The sequence below is a fragment of the Rhinatrema bivittatum genome, chromosome 4 (genome assembly GCF_901001135.1).
Source record: "Rhinatrema bivittatum chromosome 4, aRhiBiv1.1, whole genome shotgun sequence".
Lineage (NCBI taxonomy): Eukaryota > Metazoa > Chordata > Amphibia > Gymnophiona > Rhinatrematidae > Rhinatrema > Rhinatrema bivittatum.
The window spans coordinates 42508251-42532937 of NC_042618.1; the positions used below are offsets into that span (position 1 = coordinate 42508251).

Consider the following 24687-nt stretch of genomic DNA (forward strand, 5'->3'; position numbering starts at 1 on the left):
CTGACTGCAGGAGAGAAGAACTCTGATAATAGCAGCAAAAAATTCTCTCTTAAGTGATTTCAGATCAATCACTGTTGGCATACAGTGCTAGAGTACAAGCTTTTATGAGAATTTTACAAACTGTTTCTTTATTCACATTTACAATGCTTTGACACTTGCTGCAAGAACTAAAAGCATATTTTGTATGCTGTGGCTACCTTAAATAATTCCAGTTTGTACACTCAGTCCAACACATCTGCAAAACTTCCTCTAGCCTTTGTTTCCTGCCACTAGGAACAGTCTTCCTGCTGTTGCAGAAGGGTTCTTAATCATCCATTACTTAGTTTCCCAAAGGAAACAAACAATGAGCAGCAGAGGATTTTAGCTATACTCAGATAAAGATCCCCAAGATAAGCATTAATTTACTTTAAAAAAAAAAAAAAAAGAAGAGCTAGTTAACAAAAGAAGTCAGAAATATCTTTGTGACTAGAGTTAATATTCTTAATATTGACCACCCACTCCTATGGCCTTCAATGCACCACAGTAATGCATACACACAAACACATTCATGTACAACTTGATAATTTACTGATGTTATTCATGACTATTACCCCTCTAAAATATACTGGGGTAAATTTTAAAAGCCCTATGCGCCGGCGGCCTATGTTGCATAGGCCGCCGGCGTGCGCAAAACTCCGGGACGCCCGAAAGTCCCGGGGCTTTGCTTGGGGGGGGGGGCGTGTCGGTGGCCCGGGGGTGTGGCCGAGGCCTCTGAAGCAGCTCCCGGGCTGGGTAATGGCGCGCCGGCACCTAGCCGGCGCGTGCAAGTTACACCTGCCTTGGACAGGCGTAACTTTTTCGACAAAGGTAGGGGGGGGGGGGATTTAGTTAGGGATGGGCGGAAAAAAAAGTTCCCTTCAAGGCCGCTCCAATTTCGAAGCGGCCTTGAAGGGAACGAGGAAAGCCATTGGGGCTCCCCTCGGGCTCGGCACATGCAAGGTGCACCCCCCTGCATGCGCCGACCCTTGATTTTATAACAAGCGCGTGGCAGCACGCACGTTATAAAATCGGGTGTAGATTTGTTCATGCTGGGTTGTGCGAACAAATCTATACCGTGCGTATGTTTTAAGATCTGCCCCATTTTGTTTTTTACCATCTTGTTTCATATGTAACTTTTAAGCAATTATTTCAGAGAACACCTTTTCAAAATATATATATATATATATATATATATATAAATGATCTGGAAAGAAATAAGACAATTGAGGTAATCAAATTTGCGGATGATACAAAATTGTTCAGAGTAGTTAAATCACAAGCGGATTGTGATACATTACAGGAGGACCTCGTGAGACTGGAAAATTGGGCATCGAAATGGCAGATGAAATTTAATGTGGATAAGTGCAAGGTGATGCTTATAGGGAAAAATAACCCATGCTATAGTTCAAAAAGCAAACAGAATGTTGGGAATTATTAGAAAGGGAATGGTGAATAAAACGGAAAATGTCACAATGCCTCTGTATCGCTCCATGGTGAGACCGCACCTTGAATACTGTGTACAATTCTGGTCGCCGCATCTCAAAAAAGATATAATTGCGATGGAGAAGGTACAGAGAAGGGCGACCAAAATGATAAAGGGAATGGAACAGCTCCCCTATGAGGAAAGACTAAAGAGGTTAGGACTTTTCAGCTTGGAGAAGAGACAGCTGAGGGGGGATATGATAGAGGTGTTTAAAATCATGAGAGGTCTAGAATGGGTAGATGTGAATCGGTTATTTACTCTTTCGGATAATAGAAAGACTAGGGGGCACTCCATGAAGTTAGCATGTGGCACATTTAAAACTAATCGGAGAAAGTTCTTTTTCACTCAACGCACAATTAAACTCTGGAATTTGTTGCCAGAAGATGTGGTTAGTGCAGTTAGTATAGCTGTGTTTAAAAAAGGACTGGATAAGTTCTCGGAGAAGTCCATTACCTGCTATTAATTAAGTTGACTTAGATAATAACCACCGCTATTACTAGCAACGGTAACATGGAACAGACTTAGGTTTTGGGTACTGGACAGGTTCTTTTGGCCTGGATTGGCCACTGTTGGAGACGGGATGCTGGGCTTGATGGACCCTTGGTCTGAACCAGTATGGCATGTTCTTATGTTCTAATGCAATAGCACACAACATTCAGGGAGAATTTAGATATTGTGTATGTCTCATCAAATTCACATTCACCATGCTCTTCATTTTAGCAAAATGGGATTTGCGAGAGCTCTGCCGAGCTACAAATTCTATGGCTGTCACAGTTCATGTGTGCCATGGTCGGCTAGTGGGCTCCACAGGACCAAGGATGCCTTCTTTCTGTGCTGGTACTGTGGGGATGGTTTCAACTGAAATGGCAATAAAGGTAGTCCTCTTCCCTAACTGCAGTTTTTTTTGCTCTATTTTCCCTCTAATGAAAGTTCCATCACAGATTTATTTCCGATTCCACTGCAACTTAGCCATCTACTAATGGGTGAAAGAAGAAAGCGCGAGAGAGAAAAAAAAATGCTGGACTAACATCCTAATTACAATTCAGAAGCTATGGTTGCTACTCATGTCCATCTATCAACTAGACTGCCACTGAGCTGGGATTCTTTCCTAAGTATCTGTAAAGAGCGTTATACACCTTATAGCCCTATAGAAATATTTAGTAGTAGTAGCAGCAGCAATAGTAGTAATTTTCTGTTACTGGCCATTTTACCTTGGCAACCAGCATTTGCTGTTGATTTTCTATCTGCTGCTGTTGTCTTGCAGCCATGTCCTGGAGCTCAGAAAGTGTAAGTTCAACACGTGGATTCCCAACCTAAAAAAAGAACAAAATGCTAATTTAAAGCTTATGTACAGTTTGAATTTAAGAGAGGCACTACCATATCAAAGCTACTGGAGCAACAGTAACAAAGAAACTGCAGTCAGCATTTCCTTTTCTTGACCTAAACCTCCTATGAGAGGTCAGAGATATGTTTGAACCTGTACAGTCAGTATAACAAAGGAATCTGTCAGGCTATGCCATTTAAAGAGGAAGAGAGGTGAGTAAACAAGATGCAGATGCCATTTTTTATAGAATATATTATAGTTTTTCAGACAGACAAAAAATGGTTCACAGAAGCTGGATCTTGAAATGCTATGTGCTTAATACAATAAAAAAATGAATCCTTTGGCTGGTGCTGCTTTGGCTCAGTCAATAGTAATGTGCCCTGAGGTGCAGGGGTTGCAGGGTCAGGTCTCTCATTCATCAGAATCAGATAAGGCCTACGTGCACAGCAGAAACGGGGAATCCAACCCAGGGAGGGGGACAAGGGGAAAAAGAGAGCAGCTACCACTGTGGCAGTCTTTGACAGCCAACAAGTGACATCAAGGATGACCTGGGCTTGTCTTGGGAGGTAGGTGTGCAGAGCCCACCAAAAGACCAGTCCTCTTCTGTGTGTCCCCCCCCCTGAAAAAACAATTAACTTTATTGTAGCACACATAAATAATGTCAAGTACAATGTACTGCAAAAACATCCAAATAGGTTCTAGGAAATGGTGAGCACTCATGCAGTAAAGCAGCATTTCAACTTTGCTCAGTCAACAAAGTTGCAGTATTCCAAGGGTATACAGCACAGACAATCATGAAGCTAATGTCCTATATTCACCATGGTAATAAGTGATATCCTCAGGATTCAGCAATTCTAGGGCTGCAGGAGAAATTGCATAATTAGCCCATTGCTGCATAATGAACAATATAATTCAATTGTCTGAAAGAAGTTACATTATGTCTGCATAGCTGATTCAACCCACCTTCTCTGCTCTCGCCCCTCCTCTGGCCAAGAAGCCTACTAAGAATGAAGGGGAGTGGATGAGGCTGAGACACAGTTGAGAAGAGCCACTCGGCTGCCTAATACAGATCCTTCCCTCCTGATGTTCCCCCTCCCCATCTGTCCTAAAGGAGGGGAGGGGCAAGAGGCTGTTGTGGACAAAGCAGTCAGTCAGAATGTTTTATCCCTCAAAGACCTCTAAAGTCAAACCAAAGATGACTGATATAATTCCTGGATGAAGTAATATCCCTTTTGGGAGGAGTAGCCTAGTGGTTAAAGCAGCAGGCTGAGAGCCAGGAAAGCCAGGGTTGAAATCCCACTGCCACTCCCTGCAATGCTCCTTGCAACCCTTGGGATGTCACTTCACTCTCTATTGCCTCTAGGGACAGGGAAATACCTACAGCACCTTAATGTAATCCATTTTAAAGTGCCTGAAAGGCAGACTTCAAACCAAATGAACACAAAAGATTTGCGCACGTATGTGACCAACCATACACGTTTGACAAAAATCTGGATATGTTTTGGAAATCTGCAGCTGCTCGGCCCCACAGCTGGCAGAGATGGCATTAAATGCCTTTTATATGGTTCACTTATGGAAGCCACACTACTTTATATTTTCAGGTAATATCTTTTGCTCGTTTGAATTCTGACCTGGAGGAGAGTTTTAGCTCTCAAAAGCTAGCCAAGAAAGGGTTTTTTGTCCAATGAAAAGGTATCACTTGATATACATATTTAGGTGAATTTTCAAAAGATATACATATATTTATATGTGCATATAAAATAGCCTGTATGAGTATACGCAACTTTAAAAAACGCAATATTAGCACATATCTGGGAGTGCAAGTAAACTTGAGCATGAAAAAAAAAAAAAAAAGAGCAGGCCGGGGCATTCTGGGAAGGGGCCAACGGTTACACACAAGTTGCTATTTTACAACCTGCCAAATTAATACATGGAAGTCTTTTATTTGCATATATTAATTCCTGTTCAATATCTGGTGTAAGTGATTCTAAACATCTCTAAAGTGAAAAAAGAGTGAAAAAAAAATACTGGGTGAGGGATCTGGGTGAAATGGGTGAGGGACTTCAGGCTGAAAAGCCAGGAGGGTCTTCACGAGCTGCAGATGGACTGGGTGAACTGGAAGACTAATTGATAAAACTGGTTATTTCATTGCAGCACACGTTATAAAATCCTGACTTATGGGAGGGAGGGGGGTAAATGCGTCCAAGTAACCTAAGTAAAATCTATTTGAGTATCCCTTTAAAATTCGAAGTACAAATACACGGGTACACTATTTCCACACGTTTATCTGGCTACAGTCTGACTTATCCAGCTAAGTAGCGCCTTTGCTGCTACTTAGATAAATTTGAACTTACTGGATAAACACTGCTTTTGTTTTAGACTTATTTGGTTTTCTTCTATTCCTGGATAAATTGGAAAAGTGATACTTAAAATGGACAAGTAGCGCTCTTCAGACTTATCCGGATAAGTTGCCTACTTTTCACGGTTTTTACATATATGCGCATATGTACTCTTATAATGTGTGTGAAGATTATAAAATACAGTAGTAAATTCACAACTCCATATACACACATACATGGACACACGCGAGTAGTTTTGAAAGTTATCCTCATTTTGTTAACTTTTTATTTCTGTGCATTCAATTTCAACTAACAGTATGACAGACTCTGCTGTTGCCGAGTGCAGCTTCAGCATACATAAGCTCATATACATAGAAAGACTAGGACTGTCTCAAAAAATACGTAAAAAGGATGGGTCCCCTTACTGTGTTTCACTCCAAAGAAAACTGACATTTGATTTTCGTACATAGTAATTTTTGTGTTTGTTCAGATATTGTTTAGAAACCATGAGAAAGGTTGTCAATTTAAAAAAAAAAAGACTTTTTGCATAGTGAAATATGTGAACCTTCTTGTAAAGTTATGCAAATCTGCCATATAATTATCGCAGATTCTTAAAATCTGCTGCAGGAAACACAGGATGGTGATAATACATAACCTTTTTGTAAAACTATAAACCTTAATGACAGAAAAGAAGACAGGATTTCACTGCAAAGTAATATACTAAATTATTTTAACCAAGAAAAGGGAAAGACCAAAATGCCAACTACTCCATTTGCAGACCTCTAAACAAATATATACAAAAAAAAGAAACATATTTTCAAAGTAAGGACACCAAGAAAATTACTAGCAGATCAGTTCTAGTTGTGTAATCAAGAAGCATTGCTCTTACCCCAACTATTACTAAGGAACAATACAGTACTGAAAGACAGACTCCTGGATTCAGGGACAAACTGTGAACAAAGTCACAGAAGAAACAACTGAGTAGGGAAGTAAGGACATCAAATCTGTTCACCTTTATAGCCTTCAGTAAAGAGATTATAATTAGGGGTGTGCATTCGTTTTGAACTTATAGGTAAAACGCAACTTTTTTTTTTTTTAACTTAAAAAAGTGATGAGGCGAAAACGATCGGATTTCCAACTTATTCAACATAGCTATGTTGAATACGTTGGAAATCGCGATTGTTGATCCTAAATAAAAATTTAAACCCCTCACCCTCCTTAATCCCCCCCCAAGACTTACCAAAACTCCCTGGTGGTCGAGCGAGTCAGGACGCCATTTCTGTATTCCTTTGCGAGGAGCACGTGACGTCGGCGTCACGGAGTGACGCCGACGTCACGTGATTCCCCACGCGTTCCCTCCGGGACCCTCGTTGGATCCAAAAGGAACTTTTGGCCAGCTTGGGGGGGGTCAGCAGGTTAGAAATGTCAGCAGGTTAGAAATGGTCTCATGCAAATATGTAGCTGCAAGATGCAGAACATGCTCTCGCTTTCTGACTGACTTGTTGACAGTCTGGTGCTGCTGATATGTTCCAGCCTTCTGTTGGCCAGCTTGGGGGGGTCAGACCCCCCCAAGCTGGCCAAAAGTTCCTTTTGGATCCAACGAGGGTCCCGGAGCGAACGCGCAGGGAATCACGTGACGTCCGCGTCACTCCGACGTGACGCCGTCACGTGCTCCTCGCAAAGGAATACAGAAATGGCGTCCTGACTCCTCGCTCGACCACCAGGGAGTTTTGGTAAGTCTTGGGGGGGGATTAAGGAGGGTGAGGGGTTTAAATTTTTATTTAGGGAATCGGTGTACGTATGGACATAGACTCAACTTATGGAATTCTCCATATGTCCATATTGACCGAAATTGACCCCCCCTTTCGACTTATGGACTTATGAACATAAACTTTTGGTCTGCACATCCCTAATTATAATATCACAGCATATCAGAGGAGGCCTCCCATCATTAGCATCACTGGACTGGACTTGCTCATGAGCAGAAGGAAGGAATGGTTTAACGAGGCCCTGTAGAATGTGGCTCCAATTCTTTCCTCCTTTACTCCTGCAAACTGGATTAAGACTACCAGCCAAACATATATGAGAGGTCAACTATTACAAATGGCCAAAATTTACTTTAGCAGAATGTCTGCTTTCATAAGACATTTTAATAAACTAAAAAAATACCAGACTACCACAAGCTATCTGCTACAAGTTGACATTTAGTTTAAAACTTTCTTTTGTTCTAATATTTGATTTGAAAAAAAGTGTCATCTTTTCTTTCTGTTCATCCAATAATCCTAATTTATATTTGATGTACTTAAGGACAAAAAAAAAAATACTGAAGATTGCCTATATCCCTCAGTTCCCAATAAACAAATAATGAGTAGTAACTTTCCTGCCTATTTTAAGAAAAAAAAAGCAACAGGGATTGTTTAAATCAGAGCTCTAAATTAAAAAGAAAATAACTTTCAATAAATTATTTTCTCCCTAACTCAGGGTTTGGCATGCAAGAAGATAACTTGTTCTTTCCGTAAGGTTTGGCAGAAGGCTGGAACATATCAGCAGCACCAGACTGTCAACAAGTCAGTCAGAAAGCGAGAGCATGTTCTGCATCTTGCAGCTACATATTTGCATGAGACCATTTCTAACCTGCTGACTTTAGAGATGGCCAGAATACAATTTGGCATCTATTTCATGCCTCGGTGCCTGCCTCTAAAGGAATACTTCTTCCTTACTAAGATAAATTACTATTATCTTTTACAGCCTGCTCGTCTAATATGTTCAAAATACATGAAACATAAGCACATTTTCAGGCATACTCATACAATACACACATAAGCACAGCATGATTTTAACTTGGTACAAGTTCTTATTTTACTTAAAAAGTATTACATAATATAATAGCTTAAGCTCACTATTAAAGTAGCAAAGCAAAATAAGGCAGAACATTTAAACCTGCAACTTGACTTGCTGTTTTCTTTTCATCCACATTGTGTGCAACTGAGAAAAGAATTCAACCACAGCCTTCTACGGATATCCTGGTAAAAGTAAGTAATGCCGTTTTAAATTTCAAAGTACACACAAAATAAAGGTTGGATTTTTTTTTTCCTTCATCTCGACGAACTCCATCACCAGGAAGTATAGAACATCACTTGTGGTCTGATGCTCTTCTTACAACTGTCCCTGTCTATATTCATCAATATTCAGGAGAAGACAGCAAGCAGAAAATGAAGGGCAGTAAGACTTGAAAGTAGTTTGTCAGCATTTAATCCTCCTTCAGAAATGCCTAGTGGAGAAAGAATGCAGAGGATGTCAAAAGCAACTAAAGGAGTATCTCTGCCCTTAATGAGGTTGTCAATCTGTTGTTCCTGTTGCTGCTTCTTGAACCTTCCATGTATGACCTGGCTGTGTGATTTGAGAACATGTAGTTTATCACGCTTAAACCTGCAATAGGCTTTAAAAGACAAATGAATAAAGTACTTTACTTTCTGCTCAGTTGGCCTACAGAGCCATTATCTTGTTTAAGGGGTGAGGAGTTTGATTTGTTTCTATTTTAAAATAAACTCCCTGGGAATGGGCCACTGGATAGCTAAACAAGCACATCCTTACTGCATTTAGTTTCTTACAGCCAGCACACTGAGACACATGACCAAGGCTATACTGCAGTGCTCTAACACCATATTCGAGATACCTGTCTATACAGGAAAATCATGGAGGTGGTGCGCTCATCCTCTCTTTCCTCCTGAAAGCCAACTGCCACAGTATTTGTTGTGGTAAGTTTCAGGAACTCCTTGTCAGAAGGTTCGAGGCTGCGCTGTTTAAGCTAGGCAATACAGTAGAAGCTGCTTAAGGCTGGACATGGGAAAAAAGTAGGCTAAAGGCAAGCAAACGTACACCAGTAATCTAGAGGGCTTCTCTGGTTAGAATCCCACCTCTGTTGATGCACCGTGGCTGACAGGGCCCTGGATACGCAGTCAGAAAAAGAAACTTCCTTATTTACTTGTTTAGGGCAAGATGGAAATAACAGCTAAAGGCTAAAGATTCAAAGATGATGTAAAGCTACTGCATGCTAAGTTAAATAAAAATTCCATAGAAGTTAAAATATCGCCATGCATAGCAATACTTCTTAAAGTTAACCATTAGAGCACGTAGGCAACACGTAAGCTTATGTTTAGGTATTAGTTACAAGAATTTAGTATAATTTACAGGAATTTAATGAATGCTGAACTAACTGGAAGCTGATTTGTTAAGAGCTTATCATCAAGGTATCTGGATCATATTTAAAGTGTTAATTTCATCTGTGATAATCAGAGCTTTCTGGTTTTGGTCTCTGACTGTAACCTGTTTATCAGATCTGATAAGCTAATAAACAGTCGAATTTTAAAAGCCCTGCTTGCGATAAAACCGGGGTTTATGCATGTGGCTGGGTCCTGCGCGCGCCGAGTGCATTTTCAAAAGAGCCTGGCTATGCATATAACCCCCGGTATGCGCAGAAGTGCCGGGCAATTGAAAAGGGGGGAGCCAGGACAGCGCCATTAGATGCTGTCCCAGGGAAGCGCGCGCCGGTAGCCGGCCAGCGCACGGAGTTTACTTCTGCTCCAGAGGAGCAGCAAGTATAAAAATAAAAAAATTGGGGATAGGCAGAGTTAGAATAGGGGTCAGGAAGGAGAGGGGAAGAGGGAAAAGCGATAGGGTTGGGGTAGGGAAGTGAGGGAGCCCTACTCGCATCGCCGTGTGTAATTTAAAAAATCAACACCTCTTGCACATGGAGAAGACCACTGGCCTGCACATATGCGCACGGATATTAAAATCCGGTGTGCATTTACGTGCAGGAATCCTATTTTATAACATGCATGTACCGACGCGCGCATGTTATAAAATAGCGGCATCCACGTACGCACGTGTTTTAAAATCCACCCCAAATTGAGGAAGTTATCTTTTGCCGTTTGCTGGTTACTAGTTATGAAAAATTTTACTCTTTTGCATTTGAATAGAGATTGGTAAAAATATACAAAGCCAACTATAGGGCCTCTAGGACATCGAAAGGGGTTTTTCCACAACTTGGTGCAAAACCCACGTGGGTAGAAAATTATTTTTTCTCCCCAGAACGTTTTGGCTTTGTGGCAGTTTTCCTCCCTCAGATTCTTTTTTTTCTGTTTTTGTTTTTTCCTTTCTTCATGGCAGATGAAACACCTGTTGCCAAGGGTACTCAGGATTTATGGGTTTTTTGACTGAGTGGCTATAACTTGCAGATTTATTTTATTTTGTGCTCTTGTAGTGGACTGGCTTTGGCTTTTCCTCTGGACCATTTTTCTCTCCCTGGCTCATTAAATAACTTTTTGTGGAAAGTTTTGGTTTTTATTTCTTCTTTTACTTTTCCTTGTGTGGCATCGGGTCTGTTTTATCGCCCTGCTGGCACATAAGAATTAAGGGGTTTATGGCATAGGCTTAGACTACAGTACAGATCTAGGTTTTAGTATATAATACGTTTTTTATATTGGTATCTCCGCCTATCAGCATATAGAACCGATAAAGATTGCTCTTGTTGGAATACAAGCACTAGGATCAGCTGCAGCGCCAGCTGTTTTGTGGAATCTGGTTGCGTCTAGACAGAGCTGGTTATTTTTAATTTGGGATTACAGTCCTCTCTGGTTTGGTTGAAACTAAATGTAAATTAAGTTAAGTGCACCTGGTAACTGGAAGCTGCCTTCTCTAGCTGGCACAGGGAGGTTGGAATCCTTGGGGAAAGGGAGTGTGGCAGTGCCCCAAGTTTGTAATCCCATTGCCTGGATTAAAGTCCCAGCTCAGGATTTCCAGGATTAGTAGATAATGGACATTGTGTTTTGGGGTTTGTTTCTTTGTAGTCTTAAGTCTAATAGTATTTGCTTTGCAGATAGGGAAAAGTGGAGCCAAGGAGTGGGGGAGGGGCCCTCTGACTGACCATTGCCAATTGGCATTTTTAGTGGGATGCTGAATGTCTTTTTTTTTTTTTTGGTAAGTCTTAGAAACACTAGAGAGTAAACAATGCAATAGGTTTTTACTACAGGAGGCCAAAGAGTGGCACTGAGGGATTCAATGTAGGAAAACTCTTCCACTCTAGCCCTTAAACAGCATGGAAGCCTGAGAAAGAAAGAAAAGATCCCACCACCACCATAAAATAATCATCCCTGTAAGCTGGAAAGTTATGGAGGTGTGAAGGGGTATAAATTCTTAAATGCACTTGATCTCTACCCAGACTTTAACCTTTCCCTGTGCATACAAGATCCTCGCCCGGAGTGACCTTCTGGAGTGAAAAGAAAGGAACATGTGCCTAAGAAATGAGAGGAGCCTGACCTCGCACTGTGCCATCAAGTACAGACAATGACAGCTGGCAAGTTTTGGGGGATTTTTCTGCACTGGCTGGTTGGATCAGTTCAAAGGAAAAAAACTGGCAGACATAGGATTCATTTCTAGAGACAAAATAATGCAGTCTTGCTCAGTAGTTTTTGGGGTTTTTTACCTGAGTTCGGCTGACTTTGTGAACCAATAAGATTGTTCCTTCTCGTTTCTTCTGCGTAAACCTGTGGAACTGCAACAGTTACAGGGAGTTTGTGCCAAAAACTGTTTCAGAGCTGGTTTGGCTGTTTGAGCATTGCCAGAGCTGTCAGTCACCAAGAACGAGGGAGAATCATTCCTTGTTGATCCCTGGGAGCAGATTGTGTGATCCAAGGATTCCAGCAAGTTTTAGAGCTCAGAACAGCATAACAGAGACGCCAGTTGCTGAAGATTTTCCCTTCTGGAACTATACCTGGAGCAAGATTGTGGTTGTGGATGCAAAAGGTAGGGGAGACCTTGGACAGACCACAACAAACTACATTCTGAGATCTTTTTCCTACTGGTCAATGCAGTATTACTGACTAACTAAAGACAGGCATTTCTTAAGTGGAGAACACATGGTCTGTGAGCATTTTGCAAACAATTTCAATCTCTGGGAGAAGGAAGTGAGTTTTTAGAATTGATTGCTTCTCAAGTTTAGGGTACACAATCTTCACAGAGCTCTTGCTGTTCCATCATACAGGCCGATACAGTATGGTGTGCTCAGCCTAGCGCACCTTTAGCCCCGGTTTGACTGCGTGTTTTCGACGCGCTATTTTTACCCCTTATACAGTAAGGGGTAGTAGCGCGTCGAAAACGCACAGCCAACCCCCCCGAAACTAATAGCACCCACAACATGCAAATGCATGTTGATGGCCCTATTAGTTATTCCCGCGCAATTCAGAAAGTAAAATGTGCAGCCAAGCCGCACATTTTACTTTCAGAAATTAACGCCTGCCGTTAATTTCTACCGGCACCAGGAAAGTGTACAGAAAAGCATTAAAAACTGCTTGTCTGTACACCCTCTGACTTAATATCATAGCATTATTAAGTCGGAGGCCCTAAAAGTAAAAAAATAATTAAAAATTAAAAAAAAATAATTAAAAATCGGTCCGCGGCCCGCAGATCGGAAGACAGATGCTCAATTTAGCCGGCATCCGTTTTCCGAACCCGTGGCTGTCAGCGGGTTTGAGAACAGACGCCGGTAAAATTGAGTGTCGGCTGTCAAACCCACTGACAGCCGCCACCTCCTTTTACCGCGGGCCCTCATTTAAATACTTGATCGCGCGCCCAGGAAAGTGGCCTGGGCGCGTGTTGGGAGAGCGGGCACTCGCCTTAGAACGCCGGCTCTCCTTGGGTTTTACTGTATCGGCCTGATAGTGAGCACACTAAATCAGGGAAATTACTCTAGCACCAGGACTTTTTTTTTAAAACCAAGGTACTTGTTTAGTCTTATAAGAGAACTCTAAAGGACTGCAGTTTTTTTCCCCTCCCTTGTCCATGCCCTTTAAAAAAAAAACTGTGGGTTGAACAGGGGATAAACATCTTTCCTGTGTATCTACTGATTCTGCTATATCTGGTGTGATAGAGTACACTGTTTAATCAAGCCATTTAAGAAGAATATAATATTTGCCATGCTGAGTCAGACCAAGGTCCATCGAGCCCAGCATCCTGTCTCTGACAGTGGCCAGTCCAGGTTGCAAAAGTACCTGGCAAATCCCACGAATTAGTAAAACTCACTCCCAGGGATTGCAACAGCTTTCTTTAGTGTACTGGGCTAAGAATGTGTTATGGACTTCTCCTCCAAGAACTTGTCCAAACCTTTTTTAAACCCCACTATGCTAGTTGCCTTGTTCACATCCTCTGGCAACACATTCCATGGCTTGATTGTACTTTTTCACTCCATGCACTCTCTACAATTTGTTTTCAGTCTGCTGGTTGTTGGTTTCATAGTATATCCTCTTGTTTCAGTATTATTTGAAAGGGTAAATAACTGCCCTTTATTTACCCATTCCACCCGACTCATGATTTTATAAACTTCTACCATGTCCGCTCTCTGCCGTCTCTTTTCCAAACTGAAGACCCAAGCCTGTGTAGCCTCTCATCATAAGAGAGATGTTCCATCCTCTTTATCATTTTGTTGCCCTCCTCTGCGCCTTTTTCTTGTTCTGTTATGTCCTTCTTGAGACGGGATGAGCAGAACTGCACACAATACTCAAGTATGCAGTCGCAACATGGCACAACACAGAGGCAATATATTTTCCATTTTATTCTCCATTCCTTTTCAGATCATTCCTAATATTCTATTTGCTTTTTTGACTGCTGCTGCGCTCTAAGCCAAGGATTTCAATGTCTTGTCCACAAGGAAATGGACTCCCAATACACAACCCAGCATCATGTACCTGTAAATTGGGATTATTTTTCCCCATGCAAATCACTTTGCACTTTTCCACATTAATCTGCCATTCTGTTGCCCAGTCTTCTTAGTCTCACAATCCTTGGCCATTTTAACAAATTTAAATGATTGTGTGTCATCTGCAAATCTGATCACCTCACTCCCTTTTTCCATATCATTTATGAATATGTTAAACACACAGGTCCCAGAACCGATCTCTGTAGTACTCTAACAACCTTTCTCTGTTTAGAAAACTATTTAGTCCTCCCCTCTGTTTCTGGCCTTTTATCTTGTTACCAGTCCACAACAGATTACTGCCTCCTATCACTGGTCTTTGTAATTTCCTGAGGAATCTTTCATGGGGGACTTTGTTAGATGCCTTCTGAAAATTCAAATACATTATATCAACTGGCTCACCTTTATCTACATGTTTATTTAGACCTTAAAAACATTTTAAAAGATTGGTAAAACAAGTCTTCCCCCTGCTAAAACCATATTGACTCTTATCCATTAAGCCGTTTCTAACTGCATGGCCAGTAATTTTGTTGTTAAGAATGGTTTTCTACCATTTTGCCCATCAGACATCAGGATAGCCAGTCTCTGGTTTTCTGGATCACCCCTAGAACCCCTTTTTAAAAAAAATAGGCATTTCATCGGCCACTTTCCAGTCTCCAGGAACTGTGGCTGTTTTAAATGATAGATTACTGGTAACAGGTTAGCAATTATCCGATTGTTGAAACTGTTACTCATTTACTGTGCATATTTTACTTGCATTACTACTGTCCTCGTGCAGTTTCTGTTTCTTGGGGGGTTTTGTCCTTCTCTCCTCTTAAACTTCATAAAGTAAACAATATTTTATTTTTTTATAAAAATTTGAACTGTGCAGAAAATTCCTGAGAAGTCTCCCTGGCATGGTACAGGGGTAGTTTGAAGGGGATCTCTCTCTCCCCACCAGGTTTGTGAACCTGCACTGTTGCGCTCTTTTCCCTTTTCAGTGGGGGGGAGTCGGGTAATATATTTTCTTCTAGATTTGGCCCCCCTCCTCTGGTGCCTCGTAAATCGAAATACTTTGGGGACAGGGGGAGGGAAATCACTCAGGAACATTCAAACTAAATATATATTCCTGAACTTGGAATAAAGTAAAATAAATGGGTAGTCCTCCAGATTCCAGAAGTTCATCTGATACAAAGTGGCAAGAAGAGTTTACATTTTTATATAGAGAGAGTGACGTACAGGAATTCTTACAGTTCTACAAGGACGAGGTGCACCTCAGTAGTGTACAGTTCATTCCACTATTAAGTTTATATATAAATATCTCAAGATTTTACTATACTTTAACCGCTCTGTATAAAAATATTTATAGTAAGAACAGACAATCCCATGGGATTAATGCCAACATATATCCCTGAATCAATTAGCCATAAAAGTTGACATCTGTCAATTTCTACACACATTCCAATTATGCCATCCAGCTCCTCAACTCTGTGCTCCCCACCCACTCCCATAAAATAAACATATAGAAACACAGAACATGACAGCAGATAAAGATCATATGGTCCATCCAATCTGCCCATCCACACCTCCCAATCAGCTTTAAAATCCTTTCCTCTCCCTCAGAGATCCTCTGTTTTTGCCTCATGCTCCACTGTAAGGCATTTCCATGTGTCTACCGCCCCCCTCTGCAAAGAAATATTTCCTTATTCTTGATTTTTACCCCCTTTCACTTATCATATAACCCATGTTCTACAGCCATTTGTCTAAGGAAAAGACCTGCCTCTTGTACATTTAATCCTTGGAGGTATTAAAATAGTCTATCACATCTTCCTCCTTTCTACAGGATACATATGTTTAGACCTTTAAGTCTGTCCCTATATGCTTTACAAAGAAGACCACTGACAATTTTAGGAGCTGCTCTCTGGGCAGACTTCATCTGGTTTAAGTCCTTAGAAGGTACAGTCTCTAGAATTGTACACAACTGTCCAAATAGGATCTCACCAGAGACTTATACTGAAATAATATCACCCCCATTTTTACTGCTGGCTATTCCTCTTCCTTTACACCCAAGCTTCCTTCTGGCTTCTGCCGTCACCTTAGCATTTTTACTGGTAGCCAGAAAGTCCATGATTTGACTTCCCCCAACTGCCTACAATCAGCAAGAAAGCTGTTACCAAGCATTCCCACTATGCTAAATTGCAGCATGTGCCTACTCAGATTCCACCTGCACATTCTGACATATGAGCTGCTGAGAGCAATTATACATGCTTTTCCACCCAGGACAACAGAATTCTCATTTCGGCCACCACAAGGGACTCCTGGCTCCTCCTGGCAATTCACCTGTTACCACTGTCACACAGTATCATTACTGCTTAACCCTGCAACATCGGTGCAAATGCCACCAAGGACAATCTTATCACACTGATCAGTGGGCTAAACTCTCCAGATAGTGAGCCTTCCAGCCTACCAACTGATATAACTGCTATCCAGGGATAAGACTCTAAATCTATTCCCATTTCCAATTTTTTTTCTTATCAACCATCAATCCAAAGAAGAAGGAAGAAGGAATCTCAATGAATAATTCCAAGATTAAAGAAACAAATGCAACAAGAGATCTCTAAAGCAGAGAGCACATGAACATCCACCCAAGGTACCGGCCAAGGCCACTGCCATGGACCCCAAACACCTGACTGTAATTCCATGCCCTGGGACTCCTCACTGTCAGACAGCAGAGTTGCTTACCTGTAACAGGTGTTCTCATAGGACAGCAGGATGTTAGTTCTCACACATGGGTGACATCATCAGGATGGAGCCCAATCACGGAACATTTTTGTCAAATTTTCTAGAACTGACTGACACCTACTGGGCATGCCCAGTGTGGCACTAACCCTGCAACTAGCAGGGATCCCCCTCCAGTCTCATGTATAGTAAAAGTACGTGCGAAAAAATAAAATAAATCGCAAGCAAACCCAACTCCGCAGGGCGGTGGGCGGGTTTCGTGAGGACTAACATCCTGCTGTCCTGTGAGAACACCTGTTACAGGTAAGCAACTCTGCTTTCTCACAGGACAAGCAGGATGTTAGTCCTCACATATGGGTGAATAGCGAGCTGAGGATGCCCGAGCAATGCACCAAATGCACCCAAAGACATGCGACATGCAACAAACACAACAACAGGGGTGGATTTGGGTAGGAGGGCATCCTGAAAACCAAGAACGGGTCACTGGTAGGACGTTGGGTATTAAGCTGAGAATAGGTTATGCAGAACAGACTGGTCAAAAATGGAATCTTGTCTGCCAGCCTTATCCATGCAATAATGGACTGCGAAAGAATGGAGAGAACTCCAGGTCAAAGCTTAACAAATATCAGTAAGTGGAACCAAATGAAGAAGGTGTGCCACTGAAGTTGCAACGGCCCTTACAGAGTGTGCTTTTACATGGTCTTGTAGTGAAATGTCTGCTTGCTGGTAGCAAAAGGAGATACAGTCCACCAGCCAGGAGGAAAGGGTCTGTTTTCCCACTGGATTTCCCAATTTGATGGTATCAAAAGAAACAAATAATTGGGTGGATTTCCTGTGGGCTGACCTGCGGTCTCAATAAAATGCCAGGGCACGTTTGCAGTCTAGGATATGGAGAGCCCTTTCTCCTGGGTTTGAATGGGGCCTTGGAAAGAAAGTAGATAAAATGATTGATTGATTAATATGAAATTCCGACACTACCTTTGGTAAAAACTTAGGAGTACTCTCTCATGCAGAAATTTACTATAAGGCGGGTAGGTGACTAATGCCTGTAACTCACTAACTCTGCATGCGGATGTTATAGCGAGAAGAAAAATCACTTTCCAGGTGAGATAGCGGAGATCGCAGGATTGGAGAGACTCAAATGGAGGTTTCATGAGCTGTCCAAAGACCACGTTAAGGTCCCAAGCAGGGGCCAGAGGGCGCAAAGGAGGTTTTAGGTGTAGCAAACCCCTCATGAAGCGTGTGACTAGGGGATGTGTGGAAATTGACATGTCCCCTATGCCGTTGTGGAAAGCGGCTACCGCACTGACATGTACTCTTATAGAGGAGGTTTTCAGGCTTGACTCTAAGAAGTGCCAAAGATAGTCCAGAAACTTTGTGGTGGAACAAGCAAAGGGGGTCAATGGACAGTGCACCAGACCGTAAATCTTTTCCACTGAGAGCGATAAGACCGTCTCGTGGAAGGCTTTCGTGAAGTTACCAGGACTCGAGATACCGACTCTGAAAGGTTAAGGGGTCGGATTATCAGCCTTTCAACATCCAGGCCGTCAGTGACAGGGCTGGGAGGTTGGGATGGCGTAGGCGCCCGTTGTTCTGAGTGATCAGTAGCGGGTCTGTCCCCAGGCGAACCGAGAGGTCCTGGAGGACTGGGAACCATGCTTGGCATGGCCAGTGAGGGGCTATCAGAATCATTGAGCCCTTGTCCTTTCGTAACTTCACGAGAGTCTTGGAGATGAGTGGAAGTGGAGGGTATGCATAGAGAAGACCTGTGGACCACGAGAGGGCGAATACATCCCTCGAGTGTGAGTGGTGGCTGCTTTGCGGTTGTGGATAGACGCAAAGAAGTCCAGACATGGATAACCCCAGCGTTGAAAGAGTGTACCCATTACAGTTGGGTTGAGGAACCACTCGAGCGGATGAAAAATCCGACTCAACTTGTCCGCTAGAACATTGTCCATGCCCGCCAAGTAGGTCGCCTTGAGGTACATCGCGTGGGAAAGAGCCCATGCCCATATCTGCGCAGCTTCCTGACACAGAAGATAGGAGCCCGTTCCTCCTTGCTTGTTGATATATCACATCGCCACCTGGTTGTCAGTCTGAATCAGGATGGTTTTGTTTGAGAGGCAATCCTGAAAGACTCTGAGGGCACATCTGATTGCCCGAAGCTCCAAGAAATTTATCTGATGTTTGGCTTCCTGTGGAAACCAGGTTTCCTGAGTCTGCAAGCCGCTGACATGAGCACCCCACCCTAGGTTGGAGGCATCTGTCGTCAAGATAATCTGAGGTTCTGGATCCTGAAAAGGAAGGTCTTGAAGAAAATTGGAGTGTTGCATACACCAGGCTAGCGACAGGCAGAGCTTCTTGGACAATGCTTGGACAATGCTGGACATTGTATGATAAGCCTGAGCCCACTGGGATCGCAAGGTCCACTGTGTCACTCTCATGGCCAGGCAAGCCATGGGCGTGACGTGCACAGAGGATGCCATATGACCCAGCAGAATAAGGAAACGATGAGCCGTCGAGTAATCTCGAGCCTGGAGGTATTGTGCCAGAGACATAAGAGTGTAAACTCGATCCTGAGGTGTTCATATCTGCACCTAAGAAGGATAGGGTTTGAGATGGAACTAGTTTGGACTTGGCATAGTTGACTAGAAACCCGAGAGACAGAAGTGTTTTGAGGGTTAGACGTAAGAATTCTAGTGCGTGGTTTTGGGTCAGAGCCCTTATCAACCAATCGTCGAGATAAGTGTAGACATGGACTCCTCGACTCCTCAGATAGGCCGCAACCACTACGAGGCACTTGGTGAAGACTCGCGGTGCAGACACCAGGCCGAATGGCAAGACCTGATACTGGAAGTGCCTCGGGCCGACTAGGAACCGAAGGAATTTTCGGTGAGATGGAGTGATGGCAATGTGTGCGTACGCATTCTGAAGATCTAGAGAGCAAAGCCAATCTCCTCTTTGCAGTAGAGGGAGTAGGGAACCCAGGGTTACCATTCTGAATTTTTCTCTGTGCAGATACTTGTCAAGGCATGTAGGTCCAGGATGGGACGAATGCCTCCTGACTTTTTTGGGATGAGAAAATACAGAGAATAGAACCCCTGCCCCTGCTGGGAGAGGGGCACCAGTTCTATTGCCCAGGATTCGAGGAAGACGGAAACCTCGTCCTCCAGCTGAGAGGAATAGTCAGATGACCCCCACATCGGCCAAGGTGGAGAGTGCTCCAGCACAATCAGGAAGTTGAGGTGGTAACCTTGGGACACTACAGCTAGGACCCACTGATCTGAAGTGATCGTGTGCCATATGTTGGTGAAGTGGCACAGTTGACCACCGACTGGTACGGACGGTAGATGAGGTTGGCTTATGCTCTCCAGCGAGGAGTCAAAACCCAGCAACTGGGCCCGGTTGAGGGGCTGGCTGGGTCTTCTGAGGTCGAGCTTGCCCTGAGCTGACCCTTCTGGTAAGGCCTGGAAGGATGACAGCGGGAAGCAGGAGGATAATTTCTCCATGGTTTGAAAAACGGTCAGAGCCCCTTCGGAATGTCCTTTTAGAAGTGGACGGGAAATCAGAAGTACTGAGGAAAGCTGGAGCAGCGTTTCATGGTGGTCCTATAGCTGTGCCACTGTTTCCTGGATTTTGTCCCTGAAGAGATTATCTCCAGCACAGGGTAGGTCAGCAAACCGGTCCTGCACCTCTGGTCGTAGGTCTGAGGACTTCAGCCAGGCCCACCTTCTTGCACTAATCCCCGCTACAGACACTTTAGAGGCTGTGTCAAAAATATCATAGGCAGCGTGGACCTCGTGCTTGCCAGCATCTAGGCCTTTCTGAGCCAGAGCATTGAATTGATCCTGGAACTGTTCTGGTAAAGATTCAGAGACATCTTGGATCTTTTTGAAAAGGTCTCTGTTATACTGGGTCATGTATAACTGATAGGAAGCAATGTGAGAAATGAGAATTGAGCAGTGGAAGACATGCCTGCCAAATGCATCCAGGGACCTCTGTTCTTTCCCTGGAGATATGGAGGAATGAGATTTAGAACGTCGTGCCTTCTTCTGGGCTGACTCCACAACCACAGAATGGTGATCCAACTATGGTCTTTGAAAACCAGGGGCTGTCTGGACAAGGTAGGTGGCATCTGTATTTCGGTTGACAGGTGGTCCTGAGCCTGGGTGCTCCCAATTCCTTTTTAGTAGGTCAATTAGGATCTTAAGAATAGGAATAGACATGATTTCCTTAGGAGCATCAAGAAACTGGAGTACTTCCAGCATCTTGTGCCTCGAGTCCTCTTCTGTCTGAAGCTGAAATGGAACCGTTTCAGACATCTCCTTTATGAAATTAATAAAGGACAGATCCTCTGGACGAGAGCGTCGTCTTTCCTCACGGGAGAGGGCTCTGAAGGCAGATCATCAGAATATTGGGAAGAGTCATCAGTCCAAGGATCATAAGGCTGATGCCCAGCTCCCATAGGATCACCAGAGGGAAGACATGGTGTTAGTCCTGAAGGATCAGGCCTAGGCATCGATAGTACTGGAGGAGGCACAGATGGCATTGAGGGCAGTACCGATGGAACCAGTGGCAAGATCCCAGACGGCGGTATGGGTATCGGTGTTTCTTCATCTTCCAATGACAAAGGTATCGGCGTGGAAGGCAGTCGACATACCAGTATTCTTGGTTCCACTGATGGAATAGCACCGATCAGCACATCCAGTCTGCCTAGAAGCGGTACAAGCACCCTAGGTATCAGGTCGGTTACTGGGGCTAGCATCCGTGTCAGCGCCTAAGGAGGTCGAAAGCCCTGCAGTGCTTTACCGATGGCATCTTGGATCATCCGATCCAATTCCTAGCGGAAGCCTGGGGCATATAACCCCAGCTCCAGAGTGGGAGGCAACAGTGGCGGAGCCGGAGGGTCCACCGGTGAAAGTGGAGTCACGGCACACTGAATCGATGAAGGTGGGGAACGCCTCAGTGACCCGGTTGAAGAGGAGGATGGGGACTTCTCTGGGCGGGATTTCTTTGTCGGTGGCTCTGTCGACGCCGATGCCGAGGGCTTGCCTGGATCAGCAGACTGAGCCTTCCGACGACGGTGTCGACGCTTTCACAATGTTCTCCTCGGTCCTTCTCCTGAGATGAGGAAGAAGTCGACACCTTTGCAGTAGTTTATGCCAGTCAGGCAGCACCGGTGTCTCGCAGCTGGCGAGCGGTCGATGGAATCAGAGGTTTTGACTGAAAAAGAAACTCCATCTTCTGAGTGGGCCTTACGTCCCTTCGGCATCATTTGGGCATATTTGGTGCAAGTTAGGATGTCATGGTCGGACCCCAAACACAAAACACAAACCCTATGTACGTCTGTAATGGACATTGTCCGAAGACAGTCGGGGCACCGATGAAAACCCGATGCCATGGCTTCATCAAAAATGTATCCTAATATGAAGGAGGAGCAGAGGAAGCACTCCAAAAAGTACAATATCCAATCCACAAGGAGTGCAAAGAAACTATAGGTCCAAAAGTTTTTGTCATCAAAAGCAATTTATTGAAACTTTAATTTGGCAACTCCTTTTCTCCAAAACAGTGAAGGTAAATAGCTCCACCAGGCAAGCGACAGGCAGAGCTTCTTGGACAATGCTTGGACAATGCTGGACATTGTATGATAAGCCTGAGCCCACTGGGATCGCAGGCCTCATAAGTAATAGAGCTTGGTGTGGCACACTCTGGAGATGAAAAATACACAGCCTGCTAAGAACTACCCACCACAGCATCTCCTCCCCCCCCCCCCCCCCCCCCCCGACACTGGCCAAGGCAGGACAGGAATATGTACAGGGATCAGGGCTGCGCAGAGCCCAGAAGCAGAAGCCATCAGGGGAAGGCAGGGGCAGCTGAGGACTTCAAATCAGGTGGCATGCCAAGGCAAACCTGCAGGAAGCAGCTGGCCCCCAGTCCTTACCCAATGCACCCAAAGTCAACTGGACGTACGCTGCTGCACGCAAAGCTGTGGGCCTGATCGAGACTTGAACCAAGGAGCCTGATAAGCCACAAAGAAAGTATAACATGCGACTTCACCTACAAAAACCACCAAAAGAAGAGGCTGAAGGGAGGGCTGGCCCACCCTTAAATTCTGTTTGCCAACCCCAACCACTGCCCCCTCCCTTGCGCCAGCAGGGTACCTCCCCAGTTGTGGCCTCCCTGCCTTAGTTGGGGCAGGTCGGCTCCTTAAACCTACAAAATTTTCATTTATGTATAACACAAATAAGTAAAAACACAATCTGTAGTAATATAGCAGGATTGAAAAATTTCTCTAGGATTTATGTCTGCCCCACCACTCAGTTTGTTTTGAGGAAGAAATAGTGGGCACAATTTTTATTTTTAGTCAGTCCTCATGTCCCATCCCAATTCAGTGCAACCTTTTCATTCCTCTCCTTTGCTTCATTTCATTTATTAAAACTTCATATCCCGCTTGATCAAATATGTTACCTAAGTGGTAGTACAAATAAAAATACAATCATAATAATCAAAACACCAAAAATTATTAAAAACAAACAAGATACAAAACAAAATTCATATAAAAACAAAAAAAAGAACCACATTCACAATTCCATCCTTAATTGAACTTCACACCCCAGTACTGCCCTCCCACTCTCCTCCCCCACATGTCTGCCTACCAACAAGCCTCAAGGCATTGTCTCTCCTAGAGCTCACCGTCACCTGAATTGTAAAAATGCTAAAAGCTGCCTTGAACCTTCCTTGGAAAAAGGTAGGCTAAAAAAATTCAAATTTCCCTCTGCTGATGCAGTCCTCTCTCCTTCTCCAGTTGCTCCCTTTTCCCTAGCAATCTCATTCTCTCTCCTCCCTCCCCTGCTCTCTCTCATGTCTCCTTCACCCTCAATATACCCCAGTCTTTTCACTCCCTCTTTCACTCAGTCCTGCTGCAACCATTTCTCTCCTCCCTGCCACCGCTGCCTCCTCCAGGTCCCAAATCGGTTGATCAAATACACTGCTCCTCTTGCTCCCACGCCATCTTGTCAGCTGCAAAAATCTACTCTACCCTAGTAATATACTAAAGAAACAAATGAAACAGAGCACTGCACACTAACTACATTCATGAAACCTGTTTTGAACTAAGTTGATTTCTTTTGAGCATTGAACTATCTCATTATAAGCATAGCTCTCAGTCTCCTAAATTCTGTGGCTGTGAGAAAGGCCACATACTTAGCATCTCACCAGGGAATAAACAAACCACAGCAAAACACATACTATCTGGCTCCAGGCTGCAGAATCTATTCACTAGTCTGATGGCACTGTGCTGAAGCCAGCTCATCCACTCAGATTCCAAAAAGCAAAAGAAAGCCAATCAGCATAGCAGGGGGATGGAATTCAAAGTAAGGGAACAGCAGTGGCGTACAAAGGGGGGGTGCCATCCCCCCCTTCCCCTCCACAGGAAGATCGGTGGGGCTGTGGTGGAGTTCATCCCACCACGACCCAAAGAAAACAAGAGATCCAACCTCCAGGTGCTCCTTCTCCTTCCTGCCCGCATGGCCCTGGAAGAAAAGCATGGCCAGAGCCGTACACACATAGGAAGGAGGAGCAGCACTGGACCGCGTGCAGAAGAGGAGCAAGTGTCTGTGGCAGGGCCGCTGTGAATCCTACTTCGTGGCAGCCAGAGAAGAGGAGCTCTGGAAGCCGGGCTGCAAGATCCCATCTTGCAGCGGCCGAGAAGATCAGGGCTGCCGTGGAGCACATATCGCGGTAAACCCATGAGGAGGAGGCCCAGAAGCGAGAGGGAGGCTGAGGCTCTGTAGAGTGAAAGCCTGTATGCCTCTGTGTTTGTGTGAAAGAGCATGTGAGAGAGTGAGAATGAGAGCCTGTGTATGTCTGCGAGGGGGAGACAGCATGTGAAAAATAGCTGAGTGTGTATGTGAGTGAGAGAGACAGCATGTGTGAATGAGAGCTTACAGGTGTGTTTCAGGGAGGAAGGAAAGAAGACAGATGGAGAGAGAAGAAACAACGATCCTAAAAAAGGAATTGGGAAAAGATCAAGAAAGGGAATTATTAATTTATTTAT

At 43.9% G+C, this 24687-nt stretch overlaps 1 protein-coding gene across 4 annotated transcripts in view; it reads right to left on the reverse strand.

Moving 5' to 3' along the window:
* PPP1R13B (protein phosphatase 1 regulatory subunit 13B) overlaps positions 1 to 24687 on the reverse strand; it is a 200771-nt gene that overhangs the window by 61305 nt on the left and 114779 nt on the right. For 3 of the 4 annotated variants that reach the window (XM_029598045.1, XM_029598044.1, XM_029598043.1), the window contains exon 5: positions 2713 to 2814. In XM_029598045.1, the coding sequence (XP_029453905.1) occupies positions 2713 to 2814 (102 nt within the window). Of the gene's footprint in view, positions 1 to 2712; positions 2815 to 8104; positions 8287 to 24687 lie in introns of those variants that run through there. The other variant, XM_029598046.1, reaches the window with a different exon arrangement.